This window comes from Phanerochaete carnosa (assembly GCF_000300595.1).
Source record: "Phanerochaete carnosa HHB-10118-sp unplaced genomic scaffold PHACAscaffold_22, whole genome shotgun sequence".
Taxonomy (NCBI): domain Eukaryota; kingdom Fungi; phylum Basidiomycota; class Agaricomycetes; order Polyporales; family Phanerochaetaceae; genus Phanerochaete; species Phanerochaete carnosa.
The window spans coordinates 4195-19636 of NW_006767649.1; the positions used below are offsets into that span (position 1 = coordinate 4195).

General features: G+C 49.1%; 6 protein-coding genes across 6 annotated transcripts; 2 read left to right on the top strand and 4 right to left on the bottom strand.

Annotated features, from left to right (window-relative positions):
• Positions 1-1950: 1950 nt before the first annotated feature.
• Positions 1951-2390, bottom strand: PHACADRAFT_201803 (uncharacterized protein; the record flags this gene model as incomplete). Its single annotated transcript, XM_007402084.1, has 2 exons — positions 1951-2121; positions 2196-2390. The coding sequence occupies 2 exons, from the start codon at positions 2388-2390 to the stop codon at positions 1951-1953; spliced, it is 366 nt and encodes a 121-aa protein (XP_007402146.1).
• A 75-nt stretch (positions 2391-2465) lies between these two features.
• Positions 2466-2984, bottom strand: PHACADRAFT_201804 (uncharacterized protein; the record flags this gene model as incomplete). The annotated part of the gene is made up of 3 exons (XM_007402085.1): positions 2466-2662; positions 2722-2758; positions 2817-2984. The coding sequence occupies 3 exons, from the start codon at positions 2982-2984 to the stop codon at positions 2466-2468; spliced, it is 402 nt and encodes a 133-aa protein (XP_007402147.1).
• Positions 2985-3152: 168 nt separating this feature from the next.
• On the top strand, positions 3153-4951 carry PHACADRAFT_33538 (uncharacterized protein; the record flags this gene model as incomplete). The annotated part of the gene is made up of 5 exons (XM_007402086.1): positions 3153-3404; positions 3462-3542; positions 3605-4108; positions 4247-4345; positions 4403-4951. 5 exons carry the CDS (start codon positions 3153-3155, stop codon positions 4949-4951), a joined length of 1485 nt encoding a protein of 494 aa, XP_007402148.1.
• Positions 4952-7738: 2787 nt separating this feature from the next.
• On the bottom strand, positions 7739-8209 carry PHACADRAFT_201806 (uncharacterized protein; the record flags this gene model as incomplete). Its single annotated transcript, XM_007402087.1, has 4 exons — positions 7739-7882; positions 7934-7987; positions 8048-8096; positions 8139-8209. 4 exons carry the CDS (start codon positions 8207-8209, stop codon positions 7739-7741), a joined length of 318 nt encoding a protein of 105 aa, XP_007402149.1.
• Positions 8210-12943: 4734 nt separating this feature from the next.
• PHACADRAFT_201807 (uncharacterized protein) lies at positions 12944-13311 on the top strand (the record flags this gene model as incomplete). The annotated part of the gene is made up of 2 exons (XM_007402088.1): positions 12944-13252; positions 13291-13311. The coding sequence occupies 2 exons, from the start codon at positions 12944-12946 to the stop codon at positions 13309-13311; spliced, it is 330 nt and encodes a 109-aa protein (XP_007402150.1).
• A 1349-nt stretch (positions 13312-14660) lies between these two features.
• Positions 14661-14888, bottom strand: PHACADRAFT_201808 (uncharacterized protein; the record flags this gene model as incomplete). Its single annotated transcript, XM_007402089.1, has 2 exons — positions 14661-14675; positions 14730-14888. The coding sequence occupies 2 exons, from the start codon at positions 14886-14888 to the stop codon at positions 14661-14663; spliced, it is 174 nt and encodes a 57-aa protein (XP_007402151.1).
• Positions 14889-15442: the final 554 nt, after the last annotated feature.

Here is a 15442-nt window from a genome sequence, read left to right on the forward strand (position 1 = left end):
TCCGCAATGGCAAATGCGTTGTGTCCCAGACTTTGCTGATGCCGTTCTCATATGGAGGGCATGTGACAGGAAGTTAGTAGACACAGTTTGATCCTGAAGACATGCGAACACCATGCATGGTACACGACCTGCAGGGACAAAGGCTAGAGTGTCCCTTGAAATTGAGAAATTTCTCAATCGCAACAATGTCACCCTCTTCCGTAAGCTGGTAAGCATGTAAACCGAATCTCCCGTGTTCGACCGAATCAAAGCAGGGAACACCCGCGGCAAGGACAGCACATTTGTCGTCTAGTGGTGTGAGAAATAATGAGAGATCTTTCGGCTGCTTGGAACCAGGAACAACTCCAAGACAGATCAAATTCTCGAGGTGTGTACAAATGGTCGGAGGGAGATTGTAGTTCTTCACAAGTAGTGGAGTTGCAGATGGACCTTCTCATTTGCGATTGAACAGCAGAAAGCCATTGGTACAGAGTCCGAATGCAATGTCACGAGCATCCAAAAAGAAGGTGTGGCCCAAATTCCTGCCATCGACAGCTACCTCAGTGGTGAGCATTTCATGGTATTGCATGGAGCTGAATACGTCCTGAATGGTGCCAGGCTTGTGAGCAAACTGGGTGTGGTATTTGAGCAGCTCTTGCATCTTTTGGCTCTGGTAGAATGCAACCAATTGTGAAATGAGTGGGATGTATGTGAAGATACACCATGTATGTTTGTCTGGAGCGAGGCGCACTTCTTTGCAAAAGGGGCAATGAGTCAAGCTGGCGTAGGAACGTGTATAGCAGATGCATGAATTAACACAGCAATGCAATGTTTGAATCTCAAGACGAGCAAGCTGTGCAACTCGCTTTGTTGGACATATATTGAGTCAAGTTGTATTCTGTGGTAGAATTTCTTGCAAAATGCATTATAGTCTTTGCGTGACATGTTAATTGTCAATCGCAGGTCAAATGCCTGTATATTGTCCCGATCTCTATCAGTTGGAACATCATTGCCTAGAGTGATGGAGGTAGTACTGTGAGTACTGTGGCTAGCTTTTTAGCATGTAATTGAACAGACATATGAAGATCGTAGAAGTTGCATTCTTGTTCAAGCTCAACACCAATATCTAGCTCTTTCGCTGCCTCTTCCAGGTCCTGCAATATGAATTTGTACTCCTCATCTTCCCAAAACTCAAGTGCACGGTCTTCCTCTGGGTCCTTGCAGTTGTGAGGTGTGCAACGGGATAAATTGAACACAGAGCTAGATGAAGAAGAAGAGCTGTCATTAATATTGCTATTGCTGTCGTCGTCTATATAGATATTGACTGGTTCATCCACAGACATCAAACTCGCATCTGACAGCTGTTTGGAATCTTCCTCATTGCTGGACTGCAGGTACCAGCTGCCATGAGCTTTGCCCAACTGTTCAGACAAATTGTTACTCACGGTGTTTGCAATCTCATTGCTGATGCCAAGCTCATGGTCAGAGCTTGTGTCAGCAAGTGATGGTTGTATTGAATCCTCTCTACCCTCCTGTCGTGCAGTCTGATAGTGTCTTTGCCATTGACGCCATCCCAGAAGCTTCCCGCACTCAGATGTGCAACGGCAGCGCTTCAGCTTTTCCTGTTGCTTTCGATGTCGAGTTTTCAGCATGAAAGCTGAACAAAGATCTCGTATAACAATTGGGAGGAGTCAGTGAGTAAGGTGTTGCGTGAGCAGCAGTGAGTGGTGCAAACCAAAAAGAAGAGCAACTTCTGTAACTGACAAGATCAGCCAAGCAAGAAGCCTATAGGCTTGTAGACGATCAAGACAGACAACAAGCCAATGCATACCCACAAAACACCTTGGATTCGAAGGTTGTAGTAGTATACACAAGACGATGCAGAGACGCAGAGACACAGTAATGCAGATACCAATATTTGAACGTGAAATCTTAGTGTACGAAAGGGGGGATTGTTCCTGAGCATATTATCTATGCTGCAGCAATCCTTGTCTCCTCTCTCGACTTCTGCAGGATGTCATTCACAGTCACATTTGTCACGTAGATCTGCGCCATCTCTGGCAGTGTCAGCGTGATGGACACGAAATTGAAGCCAGAGACGGTGAACATCGTGGTGGCGCTAAAGTTGTTCACCCAATGGTACTGCAGAAACAAAAAACAAGAACAAATTCAACGTTCAGGTTCCTGACAAGAAAGAACCAAGGGCAGGGGCGTACCTGGAGGATTTCTACAGTCTCCGCCAGGCCCACACCGCCAATCTGGTTGATGAGCAGCCCCCAGTGCTCGACAAGCCGCGCAGTCTCGCACCTCTGGACAGTGAGCTCGCCCTTGGCAGGTATGTGCTCAACAATCGTGGCAATGACCGTATTGCAGACCTTGCGCAGGTCGACATTGCTCACCATGCGGAGCATCTTAAGCTCGACCGCGGCGTTCTCAATGCCGTGCCTCTCTGTGAATGCGCAGTCAAGTGACTGTGTTACCTCTGCCTAGAACTTGCTCTCTGCTGCAGCCGTCGGGAGCGCGGTGATGCTCGACTGCATTGCCACAGCAGCGTTCAAGATGGAGGAGAAAGACGAGGTGCGTGAGAGTAGTGCGAAGGAGACGTTGCTCTCCTTGCCTTTGTCCTCTGAAAAGTCTGATTTGTTGGCCTCCACTTGGGCAAGTAGATCTGCTGCAGTGTCTCCTAAGAACAATTAACCTGTTTAGTGGCGTCACTTGTCACTGAACATGGTGGAAACATACCAATTTGTATCAGCTGTTGATTGTTGAAATGCTCAACCTACAACGAAGTGCTCTCAGACCTGAGTACTCACCAATGATTACAGCAGCTCAACGACCGTAGAGTTCTCCTTCATGGTATCAATCTTGATACGGCTCAAGACATCTTCCCACTTGTCCACAGAAGTGTTCTGCACAGCACCCCAGTTCCAGTCTGGTCTCTTGCTCTCTGTTGGAGAATGTCTAGGCCATGCTGATGGACGGAACACTGAAGTGTGCAAGGACATAACATAGGTGGTGGTGTCAGGAAACAAGAATGACAAGAGTGCGCCAGGCTCACCTTGCCGCACTCACTTTAACATCAGTCACATGTGTGACATGTGTTACAGGATAGTAACAGCTCAGGCAACTTCATGCTTCAAAATCACCTTCTGTGCAGTGCACGTTGAGCTATAATGGCCAGAAATTCTGCTTCCAAAAAAAATTATCACTCCCAGGCTGCAAGATCTTCCAAGAAGCATTTGCTGCTGCGACCCCAAGACACAACGCCAAAGCCTTTTAGTGCTCGAGCCTGCTACCAACAGATCCCATTTGAAAAAAAGATTGCAAAACCACGAGGAGAGCCTGGCCGTGCACCGCCTCGTGGATATAATACCCAAGAGGTCATAGGTTTAGGCAATAAAGGTACAAAATGGAACGGAATAGTTGTGAGTCTGCATCATGAGAGCACGGCTATATGTGCTGACTCTTGTTCACCTTTGCAGCAAAAGACACATCTGTATGCAACCAAATATCTCCACACAGGCCATCCACTGTCTGCCCAAGATGATGCAGCAGTAGTCACCGTCTGTTTCAAGGCATTTTACCTAATTGTCATATGTTATCCTATATCTCATTGAAATAACAGGTGGCCAATACCTATTTGTTTCTTGCAGACTATCAGAACATCTGGCCTGTTTGCAATATTCTGTACAAGTATCTACAAAATAAAATGTCATCTGAGAAGAGGGCAAGCCGCAAAGAAGCAGTCAAAGAAAGTGATGAGTACAATGACCGTGCCGAAGAAGAAGATATAGAAGAGGATTACTTTGACATGTCTGAACGAGAGGATGAGGAAGAACAGGGAGAGGAAGAAGAGAATGAGGAAGAAGAGGATGAGGAAGAAGAGGGAGAGGAAGAAGAGGGTGAGGAAGAAGAGGGTGAGGAAGAAGAGGGAGAGGAAGAAGAGGGTGAGGAAGAAGAGGGCGAGGAAGAAGAGGGTGAGGAAGAAGAGGACGAGGAAGAAGAGGGTGAGGAACAAGAAGTCAAGGGAGAAGGAGACGAGGAAGGAGAGAACGAGGAAGGAGAGGATGAGAAAGAGACGAGGCCTGTTGCTTCTGCTAATAAGGGGAAGCACCGGCTCCTCGAGCTGGTAAGTCCGAGTAATTGGCAACTTCAGTACCAAAGGCTGAATATATGCACCTTCAAGTACCCTGCACAGTAGCCCTCAAGTGGTAAAGTCAAGAAAGACCACTACAGTTAAAGTAAAGCATCTTTCAAACCTCCCAAGGCAGCCAATCATGCTTCTTTTTGGGACCGTGCTCTTGCTGAACTCTCTGATTCGTCTGAAGACACACTCTTGCGCCACGAAAATTCTCGTAAAGAGCAGGTATATTTATTCTTTTGCTATCATCCAATGCATATACACTCTACTAAATGGCTGTAGGCTGTAAGGGGTCACGTACAGCCTGGACAACAGGCCACGGAAGGTCACACACAGCCCAGACAACACATCGTGCCACAGCTTGCTACTCATTCTAGTTCTCGTCACTTGTCTTCTGAGCTCTTGAGTCTTGCCGATGGTTCTTCTGTGGGTGCTAAAGTATTTTGTCACCGCCACTCACCACTGCCTTCCTGGCCACCGAGTCCTGAACTGCCATCTGCATCAGGTCACACTCGGCTACTTGCTAACTCTGAAGGTACCAGACCTCCGTCCGCAGCCTCTGCTAACTGTGATGGCCCTGACAACAACTGCAATAATGATCTTGGCCACGGTGTTAACGACAGTTTCAATGACAGTTCTGGCAACAGCTCTGGTGACAATTCTGGTGAACATGCCGTGTACGCAATGTTTGCAGAGCGCAAAATGGCAGCAAAACATCCGAACAAGTGTCCTGTCCGCTCATGCAATGACCTCATTCCGACAACCGTTGCCGAACGACTCCAGTACCTGCTCACAGAAAAGAAGAAGAAGAAACCCAAGACAACCCCTTAACATGAGTGGGATTGCCGTCTCGAGTCCATCAATCAAGAGATCTGCACCCAAATCTCATCAGACGCTGTTTGCAAGGAGGAACGGCAAGCTGGATATTCTAGCCTCATAGATTATAATAGCCTGGCGATCCGTACTCTGCGCCTCAAACCTCTTCTTGATAGCCTTATCGAGAAGGGAGCTCTTGCACCCACTGCAAGTGAGCTAATTGGTATTGCTGACAGTGCTAGCGCAGGTTGTGGACCAGGAGAACGACTGTTCTTCACACTCAACATGCTTAACAACGAGACCTGAGGCACTGGCTTTTATTTGCAGTACACTTGCATCAAGCATATCATTTCGCCAGGATAGTACGTCTGCATCATTGCTCGAATGGTTGATGTCATGGAGAAGACTAATAACTCTTGCTGCTTATCAGTTTCGGATCCAAAGGCTGCTTAATCGTTTCACTTGCGCTTACGCTACTGTACCCGAATGATGCACCTATGTGGAGCGGAATCTGAGAGACCATCAAACCTTTTACTCTGCCTGCCTTTTGAAACATTGTACTTGTTCAAGAGACGCTACGGAGCTTGCTCTGCCAGGATCTTGCTGGCGTGGCGAGCAGCAATTCTCAAGCAATTCTCACCAAGAGCACAAAATACAGGGATATTTGCTTTGACCGCAACGACAATAACGTGTTCGTTCAGGTCTCAAATTGCTACCTTCGGTTCATCAACAGTGACAAATCGCCCGATAGGGTATGTGTTTTGTGCTAATATGACAATGACACTTGTACCTTAATGTGGCAAAGAGCAGCAGTTTGCCCTCGCTTTCCCCTCAAACGAAGAAGAGCCTAAAACTGTCCAAAGAAAGCCAAGGCTCATCAAGCGCAAAACGGAGCAGATTTCTGAGGCCGACTTTGCTCCGGTACATTGCTCAACTTGAATTCTCAAATTATCCACAGCTAATGCTAACGCTATGTTAGCCAACACTACCCAAGCAGCGCAGGGTATGTTCAACAAATAAGGAAAGGCCTCAAAATCAGGTCCATAGACCTTTCACGTACAATCAAGCTTCTTTGTGTGGTCTGACATCCAGGTGATTGGTCAGGAAGATAATCATTGTCGTTTCAGCCACAACAAAGGTACGCTCCATTTTCTAGCATCTCCTTGAATCGTCTAACTTTACTGAAGCTACAACATCAATTTAACGGCGTTGCCTCATATCACTGCATAGTCCTCTACGCCTAATACTCACCTGCAGAACTTTTCCTGCTTTCATCGGCTCGCCAATTCTTGTGCCCTGTTTTGCTAGGCTCGACATCACTGGACTCTATCTCACTCTGGCAGATTCCACCAGCATGATCAGCATTTTTCACATGCTCTGGAAGTCTCGCTCTTGCTTCCACTATACTCTAACTGCCTGTGTCGCTCTCGCTCTCACTCATCTTGGTCTGTCTATGCTTGCACGTTGCCACGGCTCACCTGCTTTTCTATTCCTTCCTTCGAGTGTGATATGTACATACCACCTTTAGTTACTTCTATCTCACTGTCTGTTGTGCTGTTATCTCTGGTCAACGGTGGGCAGCCACCACTGAAATTTAAGCTCAGACCTTCTCTTCCCTCTAATAATTGATTCTCCGCATTTGATCTGGCCTGCCAATTGAGATTCCGATGATGGCATGCTGAAATCAAGAAACTCCGCCATGAACATTGCTTGCGATGTCGGCCCCTTTACTCAACCACCAACAGTCACCTAGCAGCAACTCTTCAAATGCATAGTAGCATTTCTCTCAACCCCTCTGCATCTAGAGTATCACTGGTCGGGATCAGCTGATGGTGCACGGAAGATAACCCAAATACCTGGCAAGTAAAGTTATGCTACAGAAAGTGCATAGAACCTGACTATATGCACCCTATTCCTTCCCATTTCGCTGCTCTTGACAGCTTTACACTTGCTAAAGAACTCTAGCATGCAGAATACTGAGTTATACTGGCGGAGAAGCAGGCCAGCACGGGATCTGAGGCATGAAGTGCTCTCAGCCTGATATGTCACTGACAAGGACAAGATGAGCACCAAAGAACCCAATACCATACAGACAGCTAACTTAGACGATAGACAATCACTCTCTCCTTCCTCTGTCATCTCTGAAGCCAGTACCCCTTCATGACAGTCTGGACAGCCACTTGAGCAGTGTCAACAATGCCTGTTCTTCCTACACCGATTTCTCCATCCTCCCAGCTGCTTTCTCGGAGCAATTCGATGCTAAACTTGAGGTATGTGAGATCTAGAAAATTTTCTCACCCAAGCTTATTGTACGTTCTGGCTTTCCGCCAATTAGCGAGGGGTTTCTTGGCTATATGCAGATTGGGCTTTACCTTTGGCAGATTCTTAGCTATTCAAAGAACTGAAGACGCTGCTCAAGACTGTGATCGAGTCTTACATCAAGGAATACAGTGCTGTCGTGCCAGATTCTGCGGAAACTGTTCATTTTCCCAAGGTGAGTCATTGTATTTCAAGAAATTCAAAGCATGACACTGGCATTTTCTCGTAGATCTATATTCTCTGCACGAGGAAGACGTTATCTACCTCACCGGTGACATGCTTGTAAACTGGCAGCGGCTATGACAGCGCTGATGTCGTCAGTGGTGCAGCGTTTGATGTTGATGCTGCAAGGTCAGGCAAGGTAGTGGTATTGACAGGTGCAGCATTGCCGTTGTCAGAGAAGAACAGGCCCATGAGCGCAAGTTTGACTGGTAGCGCCGTGCACCGGTCGGCGTGCGCACACAGTGCAGTGAGTGCCAGTTGTTAATTTTTCTTCTGCATCTGTGCAGAAGGCGCCGCAGGCTGGCCGTCGGTGGTATTTGCGTCCATGCCTTCAGTGGCGGAGGTGGTGTGTGCGGATGCGCTCCAGTCAGAATAACACAGCCCAGGACGCGGCTTGCTGAGGTGCTACTGGACATGAATGCGCTTGCACACCCAGGTGTCATTGATGCGGCGCACGAGGTCAGGGAGCGTGAGCGTGGCTGGGTAGAGGTGGTTGTGATCATAGTCGAGCTGCAGAACACACACAGAAGAGGGTCAGCACACGCTGAGTGAGCGGTGGAGGGAACGCACAATGAGCATGATCACAAGCGCATTGCAGATGGGTGGCAGGTCATCTGCTCTGTAGCACACCTCATCATTCTTGAGTGCGAGCTGCGCCTACATCCTGTCCATGAGCCGCATCCTGTATGTCTTGCGGAAGCACGCGATCGTCGTAACCTTGTCACTGTACATGCTCTGCAATAGCTCCCTATACTACCATGACATCTAGGATGGCGCGCTTGCAGAGAACATGCGCCGTTGTCATCGAGGAGACCATCCAGCGTCATTTGCAGGCTCAAGCACTTGGGCATCATTGGTAGCACATGCAGTTCTGAGCGTAGACCATGGGCCAGCTCTTCAAGGTGCTGCATCACCTATCTGTGGCTACTGCATCCAGGCAACCTCGAGCCCTTTGCAGGCTGAAGATGCTCAATGTTGTTGTTTGGCATGGCCGTTGCCATGCGGAAGACTAGTTGACTTGGTGAGCCTTTGATCTATCGTCCATAATCACCTAATCAATTTGTTGTGCAGCATATACATGACGGTGCACAAGTGGTATCAGGCTCTGATATGTCAAAGATGTATGGTATCTATGCTAATTGATTTGTGCGGCAGCTCTCACCGCCGCGGAATCTCCATTATGAGGTAGTGGAACATGCTAGTAAGAATCGGTGGGACACACTGGTAAGAATCAGTGGGACACCCCAGTAAGAATCAGTGGGACACAGGTAGGGACTGGTGGGACGTACCAATAGGAATCAGTGGGACTCCTTGGGAGATACATGAACCGTCAATGTAAATTATCAATATGTTCCAGTGGGTAACGCACTGGAAATCAGTGGGACATCCGTGGGACCCTCGAGATCTCAATGGGCACAGCCACCAGTTACTCATGGGCAATTCCACTGAAAATTAGTGGACGTTGATGATGCCAGTGGAATACCCACTTACCAAATCAACGAATAACCCACTGAAACACGAGTGGGAAAATGTCATACCTAGTGGGAGTTCCAGGGAGAAAAATCAATGAGTTTTCCCTTTCTCAGACATGGTATCCACATTAATTTACGCATGGTATTTCCCACTTATGATAATTGGATTCACTTCCCGCAGTGAGTAAACAGGTTGCAGCAGGCGAGAGAGTCGAACGCTGGGCCAGAGAATCAGGGAGAGAAGAACGGACCAGCAGTAACGCGACAGCAAAGATACGCGTGATGTCACATATTGTCATCGTCACTGTCACTCCTTGTCATGTCTGCTGGGTCTGGACTCTGCTCACCCGCCATGACCTCGTCTATCCACAGACTCGTCCATTGCGAGTCCCCAATGCAGAGAAGGGAAAGCAGAGCGCAACTTTCTTTGGTACGCTGGTCCTCTTCATTGGTCAGCTCGCATTGTGATCACACCGTAGACGTGCTGTTACACAACGTTCCGCAAACTTGGCGGGGATGGCCGACCTGGCAAGTGCGCATGTGCGCTTTTCCTAGGGCGATCAACGTTCAAAAACGCCGCTAGCCTTCAAGCCCGAAGGCTCCAAGGGTCAATGCAGCCAAATCGGGGGAAAGATTGATGAATTCATGACTCTCATCAGTAGCAGCGCTCGAGGACAATGCTGAGAAACACTGGCCTGTTACGCCTTTCACCTGCCCAGATCACTGCAGACTCGTCGACTACACGCTCTACGCAGCTCTATAATGCTGGTCGAGCTGTTCTAACCTATGCCATTCACGACGACCGGGATCAAACTCTTGAAGCAAAGAGCAGCCAATTGAAAATTCACTAGCTCTACAACCTGTCCACCAAGGTTTGCAAGAGTAGCGAGTGGAGGGAAGACAAGCGGAGGAAAGGCTGGATGGTGGGTGACCTGCTGATGTCCAATGCTCCTGCATCTCTGACGTATGCAGAATGAAGCCGCTCATTGAACTGTACGGTCTGCCCCCAGCCCAAGCCGTACATACTCAGTTTGAGTAACCCTCGGGGTTGTCGCAAAAATGAGCCCAACACGTACTCCAACTTCTGCTTCACGTGGGCGCAGCCTAACAATCTGCGCACTTCGTTGGTTGTCCAGCGCGAGGTCCAGTAAGGAACAATGGCTCTGGGACACGATCGTGGAAGAGAAGGTTAAGAAATCGAGGAGAGTCCAAGAGCTGAATGAAGGTCGCGCTTTGGAGGTCGTCATCCCGCTGCTAGGCGGCGTAGGCCGCAGCCAGTCAGAATTGACGTCTTAACTGTACGTTTCTACCTGTGCGCTCTGATTGATTTGCTGACGGACAACCAGGTGACAAGGGAAACTCGACTACGAGTGGGCTGCGCTCATCGAGAACAAAGACTGCTGTCAAGGACAAAGACGAGCGGCGGCAGATCTGGATATACAAGCCGTGTTGTGAGACAGAATCGCCTTACGCATCGCGCGGTCATATCCTAGTCCAAAATATATGCAGCGTCAGCCCGAACAAGCCATGGAGAATGGCCCGCTCCTAGAGCTGTGCGTAGGGAGTAAGTCAAAGATAGCAGCCATGCTTGATTGCGCCTCCCAGAATCATGCTCATCGTCATACACCCACAGCAACTTTTCAAACCGCGGGCGAGAGTCGTCATTATCTCGGCCTAGATAAAAGGGTGCAGTGCCAGCTGCCGTGCAGTGTCTGCAATCGCCCATGTTCAAGCTTCAAGTTCCGGTCTTCGAGGTCCACAAACGACTTCAGGCAAGGGAACGTCCAGATCCCGTGCTTCTAGCACACGCCCCACCGGTGCTCCTGCACCATACTCAGGATCTTGATGGCACAGATGAAGGAGAGATGCCTCCGCGCATGGTGCATGCCTACAGCGACTTCTGTCACTGTTTGGGGATCGTTCGCAAAGTACGTGTCTGTGAAATAGCCATCCAAGCTATGCTTGAGCCTGGGCAATGATGTCAGGTTGAAAGCTAGCGAGAAACAAAGGGGCGCACCCGCCAAGTATCCGCGTGTGCAAGCTCAAGTCGACGAGAATGCACCGTTATAACGTTCCCAAAGCATCTCGCCGATGGCGGACCTCGTAAATTATGGTCGTTAGTATTTTGCCCGCTGTAACGAACACCTATACTCGACACATTGCCGTGTGAGGTATCACATGGTTTATAGTGCCTGTATTGTGTCAGATACACATACTGTACACAGTCATAGTGCTACAAATAGGTCAATTATTCCGAAATTATGGTAGCAGAGCACTCCTTGGTCAGTGGCGGTGGAGCGCGACAAAACGTTTCCCAAATCTGTCGCAAAAAGTCTTATGCTCCTACATGCACCTGCCGACATAAACCACCCACGTCGGCTCATACACCCTTCTCACCACCCTCCCTGCCTCCATCCGCACCTTCAAGTTCCAGTGCATGTACACCAGTGTCTCCTGCTTCGGTATGACGTGCGCGTGGCCCATAATGTTTGCGTACACCTCTGTCTCACAGGCCATCCATGGTCCGCTGCGCGTGGTAGCACATCGACGGTAGCTCGAACACAAACCAGCCACGGGCAAGCGACAGCTAGTCGTACACCGGACACAGCGCTACAAGGTCCTCATCTTCTTCGCTCGGCCTCGTGCCGTTGAGGGTACAAAGAGCCATTAGTACTGCAGTTTCCAACTCGAATTGGCAAATGTAGTTACATTTCGTGGTTGCGTAGGTATTTTCATGTACAGAACGAGATTCTTAACATAATGCAATATACCTTCTCGTCCCTTGTCTGGCGTGTCTCGGCGCTTGATGGCAAAGCGGTGAGGTGGCGGCTGATGCCACTACTGTAAGCGAGTCGGCGGCCAAAGGCTGACGTAGCACGAGCGAGCCGAGTTGCGGAGTGCACGGCAGAATTGGCAGGGCCAGATGCTAAACAAGCGTCAGCTTTCTTCAAAGACCTGGTGCTTACCAGCTATGGGACGTAAGAGACCCAGAAGGCAAAAGCAAAGGTCGAATACACGGCGTCTCTTTCTTCTTGCTGAGCGCGCTACAGTGGTAGTCTCTTTGCTGCTGTGCTCGAAGACCATAACATCAGTTCTTCACGGGCACTCTGATTAAGATTATGAAGGTTTATATGCAATTGTGCCACGTACAAGGAAGGGCAAGTTTGTCTCGGGTTTGTAACAACAAGATAATGATGAGCACATAAATATATACCATTGAAATTGTGGCACAGCAAGGCATTCTCATACAATGTACATACACATGTTATGGATACTACAATATAGGTGTCTTACTCCAGCTGTGTTGGATCGCAACCTGATCCTAGACAGACGGGACGATCAGTAGCTGCAGATGCAGCAGATACGAAGGCACAACAAGACATGACCAGTTAGCATGGTGAGCAAAGCAATAAAATATGCACTCGACATTGAATTTTTGGAGCGTGTTTACCGGCGCCTCGTGCACACATTATTTACCCATATTTGTACCTTACTGACCCCAACTCGGCGCTATGACGCTCGCTCTTGAACCACATCCATCACCTGCGTCCGTGCTTCTCATCTGTGGACGTGTGCTGAATGCAGCCTTGTCCCATCTCTTTGGCCCTCCTTTGTGGACATGTGCTGAATGCAGCTTTGTCCAGACTCTCTGGCTCTCCTTCATGGATGTGTGCTAAATGCAGCCTCGCTCCGTTTCTCTGGCCCTCCTTTGCGGATGTGTGCTGAATACAGCCTCATCCAGTATGTCCATGATCACTCGATGTCTAATCCACCGCACTGGACAACAAGCTTCTGCCCAAGAGAGGACAGTTCCCATTGGGGTATGTCGTCATCCAGGTGTGTGGTGCTTCATGCCTTTTTTCTTTTTTTTAACTTTAACTTTTGATTTCTTTCCTTAGTTCACTGCCTCGCTCATCACGCCATCATCTGCCCCATCGCACCTGCCCCAGCAGCAGCAGCAGCAGCCAGCAGCCCATTCCAGCCATCCAGGCCCATGCGGGTGCCCGAGCTTGTTGGCTCCCGCTGCTCATCTCTGCAAGTCCCACCACCTTCACCTCCTAAACCGATCTTCCCACCCGTGATTGAGCTGCCACACCAGCAGAACACACGCTCACCCTCGCTGCGCTTCTCGTACGACGCTGCTGCTGCCGCCGCTGCCTCCAAGGTGGGCCCATTCTTGCACCCACTCTCGCTGCACGTTCACACACCCTGCGAGGAGTGCTTCGCGCTGCTCGCCATGAGCAGGCTCTACCCGTTTCGCCTGCCCTCGCTAGTGCTGACACCAGCATTGCAGCTGTGCAGAGTGAGTCACTGCCGCTCATGCTCATGCTCGCACATCAGCTGCTCACTCAGCTTCCCTGAGGATCAGCCCCTGTCATGGGTGTACCCCCCCTTTGAAGGTCTGCTGCCTGCACGCTCATGCTCAGAAGGTCAGCTCCTGCTGCAGACATGTGGCCTGTCAAGCAGCAACGTGAAACTTGCACCACGTGTGGACTATTTTGCTGCAATGAGACTGGTGAGCAGGCATGGACATGGACATTACCTCAACTGATGATGCTGCGAGGTCTGCTAGACCTGCTATCTGTGTGAGTTCTGTCAGCTTCTTGTCTATTTATTGCCTGCTGACTTCTCACAACTCAACTAGGTCAAGAATGTGTTCCTGACCTCGCACCAGCACCATATGTCAGCGCCTATCAGCTTGATAGATCCTGTGGTGCACAGTAGTGTGTCGTCCTTCTTGCTGCAGCCACCCTGCCATGTGCAGCAGTCATGCGAGTGGGAGCTTGAGCCTGGAGTGGCGTGGCATAACAGTATAATACTTCTTTAGTAGCTATCAGTAGTAAAACCAATTGAAGTTTATTTGTGCAAAACATTAGCATTTGATATGCATGAAAGCAGAGCCTGAGTGATCAAATCCTCATGAACAGCACACTTGCTCTGTCTTATGAGCCATGCATAGATGCTGCAAATTATATAGTATTATATAACTACACAATATACATATATGTTATGCAGACTATATAAACCCTACAATTATGACTAAAATTGGCCAGATCAAAAAATGCCACCAATCTATATATACTCTTACTGGGAGTTTGAAATAGTTTAGTGTATCAGAATGGTTTTCAGATTGTGTATGGGTATATTTAAGATTATGAGAAATTCACCAAAAGTCTGATGTCAAACGAGCAGGGGTGCTTACAAGAGGGCAGACATACTCTTGGAGCTCTCGGTGACTTGGCTGCAAGAACCATTGTCTTGCCAAGGCGCACGAGCCATGTTCCTTTGATTGTAGCAACTTGCTCGATCCCGGTCGTGATAGTGTGTGTACCTTCTTAGGGTTGATTGTTGGAATAAGAGCATATGTCGTCTGTGTAGTCTCTAAAAACAATTCAAGGGATAGTGTCGCTGTCGGTAAAGAAAAAATTGCTTGCAGCAGAGGCTGTAGACAAGGATAAGACAATGAATTAGAGGGCCCTAGAGCATATACAGAACCATCAAAATGGAGCATCACGAAAGGCTTCAGGCCAGGAAATGTGCAGAGATGTTTCTTCGAGCACACATCCTACCGGCGCCCCTACACCATGCTCAGAATCTTGGCGATCCAAAAGAAGAAGCGATGCCTCCGCGTACGGTACATGCCTACAGCGACTTAGGTCGCCGTTTGGAGGATGTTTGCAAAGTCATCGTCTACAAATGAGCCATCCGAGTTATGCAGATTGAGCCTAAACAGCGATGATAGATCGAGACTTAGTGAGAGGACCGTGGGATGCACCCACCAAATGTCCGAGTCCGCGCGTGCATAGCTTCGGGTCGATGAGAATGCACCACGAACGTCCAGGTGCGATGCAGCTGCTCCACTGCAGCTTCTCAGGGCCCTTGCCAATGGAGATCTTGGAAACGGTGCTCTCGATCCGTTCAATGCCCTTCTGTGCCATGCTGTATGCCACTAGACATCTTGTCAATAGCCGGAATTGAGTTGCATCAGATCGAAGAAGTGGACAATGTACATGGTACAGCGGATTGAACTCAACAGAGATGCAGTTGTCCTCGCCACGCCCGACATTTTGATGGGCTGCACTCGCTGTCAGCATGACACAGAAAAAGGGATGGGCAGACGCGTGTCGAAGGAACTCATAGTCCAGATCTGTCTGTCGCGCGGCAGACTCAACAATCCCCTGACGCAGTCTCCAACGACTATCACCATAAAGTGTCTGCAGCTGAATATCAAAAGTTACATCAGCATACACCTGTTGTGCTTGAGGGCTGCCATAAAAATATGTCGGAGCGTGGGCCATTGGCACTTGGAAGCAGAGCCTGCACCTATTGCATGTGCAAGCATGAACCCATGACAATTACTCGGGTAGAGGCAGGACACGACAAACGAGAGGAAGGGGACACACTGGATGATCCACGCAGCGCGGGGGATCTCATTGTTCCACAATGCCCACTTCGCCGCATCCAACGGCGGTGGGGCCCATGCACTCTCTGC